Source organism: Mustela lutreola, chromosome 17 (genome assembly GCF_030435805.1).
Source record: "Mustela lutreola isolate mMusLut2 chromosome 17, mMusLut2.pri, whole genome shotgun sequence".
NCBI classification, from domain to species: domain Eukaryota; kingdom Metazoa; phylum Chordata; class Mammalia; order Carnivora; family Mustelidae; genus Mustela; species Mustela lutreola.
In genome coordinates, this window is record NC_081306.1 from 49,313,036 (window position 1) to 49,325,489 (window position 12,454).

The 12,454-nt window shown below is 37.0% G+C and overlaps 1 protein-coding gene across 1 annotated transcript in view; it reads left to right on the forward strand.

Moving 5' to 3' along the window:
• Positions 1–12,454, forward strand: part of SEPTIN14 (septin 14) — an 84,748-nt gene that overhangs the window by 48,860 nt on the left and 23,434 nt on the right. The window contains exons 8-9 of the mRNA XM_059155175.1: positions 786–954; positions 5,040–5,172. Coding sequence (XP_059011158.1) covers positions 786–954; positions 5,040–5,172 — 302 coding nt within the window. The remainder of the gene's footprint in view (positions 1–785; positions 955–5,039; positions 5,173–12,454) is intronic.

Consider the following 12,454-nt stretch of genomic DNA (forward strand, 5'->3'; position numbering starts at 1 on the left):
GGGAGGCTGCAGGTCGCACACGTGTCTCAGGCTCCAGTAGCAGTACACAGGTCTGAGAGCACCAGGCTGGGCCTTCACCACACCTCTCTCAGGGGAGGGTGAGGGGCTTGTCTCAGGCTCTGTAACACAGCTCTGTGTTCTGCCATCTGGTGAGGCTCCCAGCCCCTCACAGCAGCTGGACCCCACATGTTCTCAGGCATGCTGGCAGCTCAGGGACCAAGACCTGGTTTCTCCACCACACTCTCTCTGGCTCAGCACCAAGGGAGGCTGTCCTGAGTCTGGGGACTTAAGCCCCTGTCCCTAGCCACCCCAATTCCCACAATTCCCCCCCCCCCCCCACCGCGATCCTTTGCTCTTTCTGAGTGCTTTCAACTAGTCTCCAAGTTAATGCTGGTCCCCAGACGCAGGGCACTTTCATATTAGGGGTATTACTTTCCAAACGGTTGTCTCTGGTGGCTCCCTCCCCCTTTTGTTTATCTTCCGGTATCAGTCCGACATTCCCACTCTGCTTTACCTGCCCACTGGCATCCTCTGCCTCTGTAGAGATCCAGACATGTATAATTCTGATCTCTGGCTGATTTCATGGGTGATCTGAGTTCTTTGGTAGGTAATCAGCTCACTTTGGGGTACAAGTTGAAAAGGCACCTCCTCCTACTTCCCTGCCATCTTTTCTCCCTCTTACTGTTATTTTAATTGTGCTTTTCATGCATACTTTCACTCAAGAATACTTATTGGGTGTCAAGAGTTGGTAATGAATGTTGGTGTTTTCTTATTTTTCTGCCTAGTGGAAAATGAAAATCACTGTGATTTTGTCAAGCTCCGGGATATGCTTCTTTGTATAAATATGGAAGATCTGAAAGAACAAACCCACATTCAGCATTATGAACGCTATAGGTGCTGCAGACTGAAGAAAATGGGCTTTATTGATGTGGGTCCAGACAACAAGCCACTTAGGTGAGTGGAGAAGATCCTGTCAGAACAAGTTAATGGGTGATTTAGAAATCCCTAACAACCATGAGATTCAATCATTTGGAATGAGAATAACTGTACATTTCACATTCTGGGTCATCTTGAATTATATGTTTATTAATCACCATAGATGGATAGAGTTATTAGCAGCAATGTAATTCAAGGGACCATTTATATGCTTAAAATGAGTATTCACTATGAATATATGTTGAAATGTGTTTCCAAAAAAATATTATTTTGTTTTTATTTTTGTATTTTATATGAAATAGATGTTCATGAAGGAGATTTTCAAAATTGGCAAAGATTAATAAAGATTGGCAAAGGATATTGAGAAGGATGGCAAAGGGCATTGAATGTTGGATGAAGGAAAGAGGAAAAGCAACAGAAATATTGTAGAAGCCAAGTGAAAATAGTTTAAGAGCAGGTGTATTTAGTTATATTTAAGAGGAATAGGATTTGTGCTGCAAAGGATGACAGTGTGGTATGATCCAGGTATATTGATTTTGTAGGTACTTTGAAGACAAACAAAACTGAACTGTCTTTGAATTAAATTTTGAAAGATGTCTGACTTAATTTTTATACTTTTATTTTGGGAGAAGAGATGGACTTTTTAATAAAGATGTGCAAACCAGAATTTTTCCCTCAAAGTCAATTTTTAAAAATGAAGTATAGTTGATACCCAATATTACATTATTCTCAAGTGTACACATAATTATTTGAAAACTTTATACATTATGCTATGCTCACAAGTGTAGCCACCATTTGTCACCATACAACACTATTATGATACCACTGACTATATTTCCTATTCATCCCATGACTTTTTTTTTTAAGATTTTATTTATTTATTTGAGAGAGAGAGATTACAAGTAGGCAGAGAGGCAGGCAGAGAGAGAGAGGAGGAAGCAGGCACCCTGCTGAGCAGAGAGCCCGATGCGGGACTCGATCCCAGGACCCTGAGATCATGACCTGAGCCGAAGGCAGCGGCTTAACCCACTGAGCCACCCAGGCGCCCTCATCCCATGACTTTTTATACCATAACCAGAGGCCTGTACCCCCACTCCCTTTTACCTATTTTTGCCAATCTCCCATTACCCTTCCCCTTGGCAATCACCAGTTTGTTCTCTGTATTTATTCTTTTGTTTCTCCTTTTCTTATTTGTTTATTTATTAATTTGTTTTGTTTTTTAGTTTCCACATATAAATGAAATTATATGGTATTTTTCTTTCTGTGTCTGACATTTCCCTTAACATAGTACTCTTAGGTCCATTCATGTCACAAATAGCAAGATTATTTTTTTTAAGGTTGAGTAATATTCTTTACACACACATACACACATACATACCCACACCACATTTTATTTATCCATTCTCCTATTGATGGAAAATTAGTTTGCCTCCATATCTTGGCTATGGTAAATAGTGCTGAAATAAACACAAAAATTCATACATTTCACCTATCTTTTTAAATTAATGTTTCACTTTCTTTGGATAAGTAACCAGTAGTGGAATTCCTGGAACATATGGTATTTGTATTTTTAATATTTTAAGGAATCTCTGTACTCTTTTTCCACAGTGGCTATACCAATTTACATTCTAGCCAACAGTGCATGAGGGTTCCCCATTGCCACATCTTTACCAACATTTTTAAATTTTTGTCTTTTTGATTCTAACAATTCTAACAGTTGTAAGGTGATATCTCATTGTGATCTGATTTGCATCTCCCTAATGATAATAATGTTGAGCATTTTTTCATGCTTTCTGGCCATCAGTATATTTTCATTGGAAAAAAGTTTATTCATGTTCTTTGCCCATTTTTTATCAGTTTATTATTTTTTTAGTGTTGAGTCATATAAAGTCTCTATATATTTTGGTTATTAACCTTTTTAAAAAAAAATTAAATTTATTTATTTTCAGTATAACAGTATTCATTATTTTTTTCACCACACCCAGTGCTCCATGCAATCCGTGCCCTCTATAATACCCACCACCTGGTACCCCAACCTCCCACTCCCCCACCTCTTCAACCCCCTCAGATTGTTTTTCAGAGTCCATAGTCTCTCATGATTCACCTCCCCTTCCAATTTCCCCCAGATCCCTTCTCCTAAGTCCCCATGTCCTCCATGCTATTTGTTATGCTCCACAAATAGGTGAAGTCATATAATTGACTCTCTCTGCTTGACTGATTTCACTCAGCATAATCTCTTCCTGTCCCGTCCATGTTGCTACAAAAGTTGGGTATTCATCCTTTCTGATGGAGGCATAATACTCCATAGTGTATATGGACCACATCTTCCTTATCCATTCATCTGTTGAAGGACATCTTGGTTCTTTCCATAGTTTGGCGACCGTGGTCATTGCTGCTATAAACATTGGGGTACAGATGTCCCTTTTTTTCACTCCATCTGTATCTTTGGGGTAAATACCCAGCAGTGCAATCGCAGGGTCATAAGGAAGCCTTATTTTTAATTTATTGAGAAATCTCCACACTGTTCTCCAAAGTGGCTGCACCAACTTGCATTCCCACCAACAGTGTAAGACGGTTCCCCTCTCTCCACATCCCCTCCAAAACATGTTCATCATCACTAGCCCTCAGGGAGATTCAAATTAAAACCACATTGAGATATTACCTTATACCAGTTAGAATGGCCAAAATTAACAAGACAGGTTATTAACCTTTTATCAGATATATCATTTGCAAATGATTTTTTCCCATCCAGTAGGTTGCCTTTTTGTTTTGTTGATGGTTTCCTCCACTGTACAAAAACCTTTTATTTTGGTGTAGCCACAATAGTTTATGTTTGCTTTTGTTTCTTTTGCCTGAGGAGTCATAGCTAGAAAATGTTGGTAAAAAAATGTTAGCCAACGTCCAGGAGATTACTGCTTATTTTTTCTCCTGGGATTTTTATGGTTTCAGGTTTCACATTTTGGTATTTAATTAATTTTGAGGCTCTTTTGTGTATGGTATAAGAAACTGGTCTAGTTTCATGCTCTTGCATGTAGCTGTTTCAGTTTTCCAGTACCAGCTATTGAAGGGACTATCTTTCACCCATTGTATATTATTGCCTCACTTGTCATATATTAATTGACCATATAACTATATTATGTTATATAAAGATGTTATATATATAATATATAATAATATATAATAATATATTATATTGTCATATATTAATTGACCATATAAACCTGGGTCTGTTTTTGGCCTCTCTACAATGTTCCATTTATCTATGTATCTATTTTTTTTTTAAAGATTTAATTTATTAATTTGACAGAGAGAAATCACACAAGTAGATGGAGAGGCAGCCAGAGAGAGAGAGAGGGAAGCAGGCTCCCCGCTGAGCAGAGATCCCGATGCGGGACTCGATCCCAGGACTCTGAGATCATGACCTGAGCCGAAGGCAGCGGCTTAACCCACTGAGCCACCCAGGCGCCCCCTCTATGTATCTATTTTTGTGCTACTACTGTACTATTTTGATTATTTTAGTGATGATGGTGATAGTGATGATGATGACGCCTGGCTTAATTTTATTTTTATTTTTAAAAGACTTTTAAAATTTATTTGTCAGTGAGTGAGAGGCAGAGAGAGGAAAATTGGGGGGGTGATAGGCTGAGAGAGAAGCAGACTCCCTGCTGAGCAAGGAGTCCAATGTGGGACTTAGTCTCAGAACCCTAGGATCATGACCTGAGCCAAAGGCAGATGCTTAACTGACTGTCCCACCCAGGCATCCCTGCCCAGATTTATTTTAAATAAGAACCTTGTAAAGTAGAGGTTTCCCCAAATTTTATTATCAAAAGATGTGAAAAAGTATGATATATTGAAAAATGATAACAAGAAATCACTAATACAACTGTTTTAAACTTCTACTCTTCTTCAGACATACAATCTATATATTCTTCAATACTAAAACTCCCTTTTTTTTACATCTCATGACATAAAAATTTCTATTTCTATACATGAAGAAAATGTTGTTAAATGTCCTTACATGGGACTTAACATACAATATATATTTTTACAGCTTTATTTATATTACAATTTTAATATGATAGTAATAAATTATTTTTTTGTAGTTTTCAAGAGATCTATGAAGCCAAAAGACAGAAGTTCTATGATCACTGTCAGAGGGAAGAAGAAGAACTGAAACAAAAGTTTATGCAGCGAGTAAAGGAGAAAGAAACAACATTTAAAGAATCTGAAAAAGAGGCAAGTATGCTAATCTGGTATAATTTGTATTCATTTTTAGGTGTATTAATCTCAAGCATTTATTTGATGATTTTAGAGAATATTTTCTATTTTTCAAAAGATATTTATGATATGATTATCTGTTTTGTATGTGTTGAGTTTGAGAAGTTCTTTATAGATCTTGGATATCAACCTTTTGTCTGTATTGTCATTTGCAAATATCTTCTCCCATTCTGTGGGTTGCCTCTTTGTTTTCTTGACTGTTTCCTTTATTGTGCAGGAGCTTTTGATCTTGATGAAGTCCCAAAAGTTCATTTTCTCTTTCGTTTCCTTTGCCTTTGGAGACATATCTTGAAAGAAGTTGCTGTGGCTGATATCAAAGAGGTTACTGCCTATGTTCTCCTCTAGGATTCTGATCGATTCCTGTCTCACGTTGAGGTCTTTTACCCATTTTGAGTTTCTCTTTGTGTACAGTGTAAGAGAATGGTCGCATTTCATTCTTCTACATATAGCTGTCCAATTTTGCCAGCACCATTTGTTGAAGAGACTGTCTTTTCAAAAAATGGGCAGAAGATATGAACAGACACTTCTCCAATGAAGACATACAAATGGCTATCAGACACATGAAAAAATGTTCATCATCACTAACCATCAGGGAGATTCAAATTAAAACCACATTGAGATACTACCTTACACCAGTTAGAATGGCCAAAATTAGCAAGACAGGAAACAAAGTGTGTTGGAGGAGATGTGGAGAAAGGGGAACCCTCTTACACTGTTGGTGGGGATGCAAGTTGGTGCAGCCACTTTGGAGAACAGTGTGGAGATTCCTCAAGAAATTAAAAATAGAGCTTCCCTATGACCCTGCGATTGCACTGCTGGGTATTTACCACAAAGATACAGATGGAGTGAAAAGAAGGGCCATCTGTACCCCAATGTTTATAGCAGCAATGGCCACGGTCGCCAAACTGTGGAAAGAACCAAGAAGCCCTTCAACGGATGAATGGATAAGGAAGATGTGGTCCATATACACTATGGAGTATTATGCCTCCATCAGAAAGGATGAATACCCAACTTTTGTAGCAACATGGACAGGACTGGAAGAGATTATGCTGAATGAAATCAGTCAAGCAGAGAAAGTCAATTATCATATGACTTCACTTATTTGTGGAGCATAACAAATAGCATGGAGGACAAAGGAAGATGGAGAGGAGAAGGGAGTTGGGGGAAATTGGAAGGGGAGGTGAACCATGAGAAACTATGGACTCTGAAAAACAGCCTGAGTGTTTTGTAGGGGCGGGGGGTGGGAGGTTGGGGGAACCAGGTGGTGGGTGTTAAGTAGGACACATATTGCATGGAGCACTGGGTGTGGTGCAAAAACAATGAATACTGTTACACTGAAAAGAAATTAAAAAGGAAAAGATAGCTATTTATGATACAGGTTTGAACACAAGCTTTAAAAATTAGAGTCAGCAATTTTATTTTTTTCTAGAATATCTAATTCGCTTTTTTAAAAAGTGAAAACAATTTTGTAAGACCTATTTACCTTTGTCTTATCTTATAATTTGGATTTTCAAGCATAAATTTTAATTTATAACAAATTCAATCTACTGACTTCTGTGAAGAGTCATTACTCTCTAACACTGCTGCTGCATTAGAAAATTTTCTTCCCTTTTATAAGTAAGTGGATAAATATTCACTAATATAAGACCTCAAGAACTTTTAGTTGATGAATCATGTGAGTTTTTTTCATTTCTTTATGTTTCCAAAGAAATGGAAAAAAGACTACTTATATAATTTTGATTATTTGCACCAACGCTTTTTTAACAAAAATATATTTGAAATAAAAAATATCGTTCTCTCAAGTGAATGTGGTTTTAACTTAAGAATTTAGTTTAAGGGCGCCTGGGTGGTTCAGTGGGTTAAGCCTCTTCCTTTGGCTCAGGTCATGGTCTCAGGGTCCTGGGATCGAGCCCTGCATTGGGCTCTCTGCTCAGCAGGGAGCCTGCTTCTCTTCTTCTCTCTCTCTGTCTGCCTCTCTGCCTACTTGTGATCTCTGTCAAATAAATAAATAAAATCTTAAAAAAAAAAAGAATTTAGTTTAAAGCAGAAATAGGTCAATTGAACTTTGTCAATAGAAGCAAGATAGTGATTAGGTGCTGTATACCAGATGTCTCAATCATGGTTAATTGAACTATAAGTAACAAAAATTATATTATCTTAAAGATAAAGGTAAAGTTTAGAAGTACTCAAGGGTTTCCTATGGAATCTAAGAACAGACAGTATAGTTGGATCTTAGGATAACTTAAACCCAGAGTACAAAGTGACCAAAAACCAAATCAATAATTTAAATCCTCTATTTTTTCCCCCTACCTTATTTGTGTACATCTGTTTTCTCCAGTTCTTCAGTTATATGTTCCTTCAAGAAGAACCAAACAAAAATTGGTTGTGCAAACTGAGGAGTTGCCAAAATTCTTAACAGAGATTAATGAATGGCTATAGGAAAAAATTCTGGCAGAAATAAAATATCCAGGACTGTAAAAGCATCCATACAGAACAAAGTGACAGGTAGCAGGCCCTCTAGGCTTTCTTCAGAAAAGGAACAACTTAATCACTGAAAACAGAATAAGCAGACAGAAACTAGGATTAGCTGACATGGAAAGTGGAGGCTCATAGAGGTAAAATAAGCTTTTAAGCACATCTAGCAGATAGATTAATCAGAATTCAAAATTACAACTTTATAATTTTAAATACTTAAAAATTGATGTTTGTACATCTACACATTACTAAAGATTAGTTCATCTTTTCATTTTTAAAAAAATTTTAAATTTTAATTTCAGTTAGTTTACATACAGTGTTATATTAATTTCAAGTATACAATATAGTGATTCAACACTTCCAAATGCCATGCTGGGCTCATCATGTCAACTACAGTCCTTAATTTCCACCAGTCCTTTCCCTCTAGTAACCATCAGTTTGCGCTCTATAATTAAAAGTCTCTTTCTCTTTCTTTCTTTCCTTCTTTCTTTCTTTCTTTTTGTTGTTAGTTAACACAGAGTACAATACTGGTTTCTGGAGTAGAATTCAGTGATTTGTTACTTACATAAATCATCCAGAATATTCATTACAAGTGCTCTCTTTAATAGCCATCACCCATCTGGCTTAACCCCCAACCGCCTCCCTCCATTAACCTTCAGTTTGTTCGCTATCACTAAAAGTCACTTATGGCTTATTTCCCTCACTCCCTTTTTTCTTTCCACCCCCTCCCATATGTTCATATGATTTCTTTATTAGATTGCATATTTGAGAGAGATCATATGGTACTAGTCTTTTTCTGAGTGACTTATTTCACTTAGCATAATACATCCTTGCTTTATCCATGTTGTTGCTAATGGCAAGATTTCATTCTTTTTGATGGGTGAGTAGTACTGTATTGTATATACATACCACTTCTTCTTTATCCATTATCAATGGATGGACATTTGGGCTATCTTTGATTTTTGCTATTGTTAAATATGCAGCTGCAAACATCAGGTATATGTAAACCTTTGAGCCTATATTTCATGTTCTTTGGGTAAATGCCTAGTTAGTGCAATTGCTGTAGGGTAGTTACATTTTTTACTTTTTGAGGAAGCTCCATACTGTTTTGCAGAGTGGCTGCACCAGTTTGCATTCCCACTAGCAACACAATAAGTTTACCCTCTCTCTCCATCCTCACCAACACCTCTTGTTTCCTGTGTTGTTGATTTTCATCATTCTCACAATTGTGAGGTGATATCTCATTGTAGTTTTGATTGTTTTTTCCTGATGATGAGTGATGTTGAGCATCTTTTCATATGTCTGTTGGCCATCCCATATGTTTTCTTTGGAAAAATGTCTACTCATGTCTTTTGCACATTTTATAACTGGATTATTTGTGGTTTTTGGTGGGGGGGGGTGTTGAGTTTTATAAGTTGGTCGCTTATTTTGGATACTAACACTTCGATTAGATAAGTCATTGGCAAATATCTTCTCCCATTCTGTCAGTTGCCTTTTAGTCTTGTTATTTCTTCACTGTATGAAGCTTTTTATCTTGATAGGTGCAAATAGTTTATTTTGCTTTTGTTTCCCTGGCCTCAAGAGACATAACTAGAAATAAGTTGCTATGGCTGATGTCAGAGGTTACTGCCTGTATTCTTGACTAGGATTTTAATGGTTTTCTATGTCATACGGAGATTTTTCATCCATTTTGAGTTTATTTTTGTGTATGGTGTAATAAAGTGTTCAAGTTTCACTATTTTTTATGTTGCCATTAAATTTTCTCATTGTTTTTATATTTAGTCATTCTGAATGGTGTGAGATAGTATCTCACTGTGGTTTTGATTTGTATTTCTCTCTCTATCTCCCTCTTTTTAGGTTTGAGGAATTATTCTTTATGTTCAGTTAGCCAACATGTAGTACATCATTAGTTTTTGATGTAGTGTTAAACGACTCACTAGTCAAATATAAAACCCAGTGCTCATCACAACACATGCCCTCCTTAGTACGCATCACCTGGCTACCCCATCCTCCCACACTCTCCCTTCTGCAACACTCAGTTTATTTCCTGGAGTCCAGAATCTCTCATGGTTTGTCTCCCTCTCTGATTTCTTCCCATTCAGTTTTCCCTCCCTTCCCCTGTGGTCCTCCACACTATTCCTTATGTTCACCTCTGAGTGAAACCCTATGATTATTGTCTTTCTCTGCTTGACCTATTTCAGCTAACATAATCCTCTTCAGTTCCATCCATGTCCATGCAAATGGTGAGTACTTATCCTTTCTGATGGCTGAGTAGTATTCCATTGTATATATGCACCACATCTTCTTTATCCTTTCATCTGTTGAAGGGCATGTCAGTTCATTTTACAGTTGGGCTATTGTGAACATTGCTGCTATGGACATTGGGGTGCATATGGCCTTTATTTCCTACATCTATATCTTTGGGGTTACTACCTAGTAGTGCAGTTGCTGGGTCATAGGATAGCTCTATTTTTAATGTCTTGAGGAACCTCTACACTGTTTTTCAGAGTGGCTATAACAGCTTACATCCATACCAACAGTGCCTCTCCAAAACTTGTTTTCTGTCATGTTAATTTTTGTGATTCTAACTGCTATAAGATGATATCTCATTGTGTTTTTGATTTGTATTTTCCTGATGGCTAATGATGTTGAACATTTTTTCATGCATCTCTTAGTCATTTGTATATCTTCTTTGCAGAAGTGTTTCTTCATGTCTTCTGCCCATTTTTTGATGGGATTATTTCTTTTGTGAGTGTTGAGTTTGAGAAGCTCTTTATAGATCTTGGATATCAGCCCTTTATCTGAAATGTTATTTACAAATATCTTCTCCCTTTCAGTGGATTGCCCCTTAGTTTTGTTGACTGTTTCCTCTGCTGTGCAAAAGCTTTTGATCTTGATGAAGTCCCAAACGTTCATTTTTGCTTTTCTTTCCCTTTCCTTTAGAGACATGTCTTTTTTTTTTTTAAAAGATTTTATTTATTTATTTGACAGAGAGAGATCACAAGTAGGCAGAGAGGCAGGCAGAGAGAGAAGAGGAAGCAGGCTCCCTGCCGAGCAGAGAACCTGATGCGGGACTCGATCCCAGGACCTGAGATCATGACCTGAGCCGAAGGCAGCGGCTTAACCCACTGAGCCACCCAGGCGCCCCTAAAGACATGTCTTGAAAGAAGTTGTTATATCCAGTGTCAAGGAGGTTACTGCCTATGTTCTCCTCTAGGATTTTGACAGATTTCTGTCTCACATTGAGGTCTTTCATTCATTTTCAGTTTATCTTTGTGTATGTTGTAAGAGAATGGTCTAGTTTCATTCTTTTGCATATGGCTGTTCAGTTTTCCTAATACCATTTATTGAAGAGACTGTTGTTTTTCCATTGGTTATTCTTTCTTTCTTTCTTTGTCCAAGATTACTTGACCATAGGGTTGAGGGTCCATTTCTGGGCTCTCTCTTCTGTTCCATTGATCTACATGTCTGTTTTTGTGCCACTGCCATGCTGTCTTGATGATTGCAGCTTTGTAATATAGCTTGAAGTGAGGCATTGTCATGCCTTGGTTTTCTTTTCCAATAATCCCTGGAGATTCAGGGTCTTTTCTGGTTCCATACAAATTTTAGGGTTGTTTATTCTAGCTCTGTGAAAAAATGCTAATGGTATTTTGATAGTGATCACATTGAATGTATAGATTGACTTGGGTAGCATAGACAATTTAACAATGTTTATTCTTCCAATTCATGGGCATGGAATGTTTTCCCATCTTTTTGTGTCTTCTTCAATTTCTCTCACAAGTGTTATGTAGTTTCTAGAGTACAGATCCTTTACCTCTTTGGTTAGGTTTATTCCTAGATAACTTATGGTTTTGGTGGTATTGTAAAAGGGATCGATTTTTTAATTTCTCCTTCTTCAGTTACATTGTTAGTGTATAGAAATGCAGTGGGTTTCTGTACATTGATTTTGTATCCTGTCACATTGCTGAATTGCTCTATGAGTTCTAATAATTTGGGGATGGAGTCTTGGATTTTCCACATGAAGTATCATGTCATCTGCAAAGAGAGAGACTTTGACTTCTTCTTTATCAATTTGAATAAATTTTGTTGTTTTTGTTGTTGTTGTTGTCTGATTGCTTTTGCTTCGACTTCTAGTACTATGTTGAACAATAGTGGTGAAAGGGGGCATCCTTGTCATGTTCTTCATCTTATTGAGAATGATATTTACTGTGGGTTTTCCATAGAGGGATTTTATGAAGTTGAGGAATGTTACTTCTATCCCTATTCTCTGAAGAGTTTTAATCAGGAATGGATGCTATATTTTTTTAAATGCTTTTTTTTTTGCATCAACTGAGAAACTCATTTATGTGTTTTATCACATTGATTGATTTTCTAATATTGAATATTTTCTAATATTGAACAACCCTTACATCCCAGGGATAAATCCCACCTTGTTGTGATGGATAAATCCTTTTAATGTACTGTTGGATCTTATTAGTGAATATCTTATTGAGAATCTTGGCATCCATATTTACCAGGGATATTGTTCTGAAATTCTCATTTTTGATGGGATCTTTGCCTGGTTTGGGGGTCAAGGTAATACTGGCTTCATAAAAATCCAGTTTTCATTCTGTTTCTATTTTTGAAACAGTTTCAGGAGAATAGGTATTATTTCTTCTTTGAATATTTGGTAGAATTCTCCAGGCAATCCATCAGGTCCTGGATTCTTGTTTTTGGGGGAGATTTTTGATCACTGCTTCAATCTCATTGCTGGTTATTGGCCTAT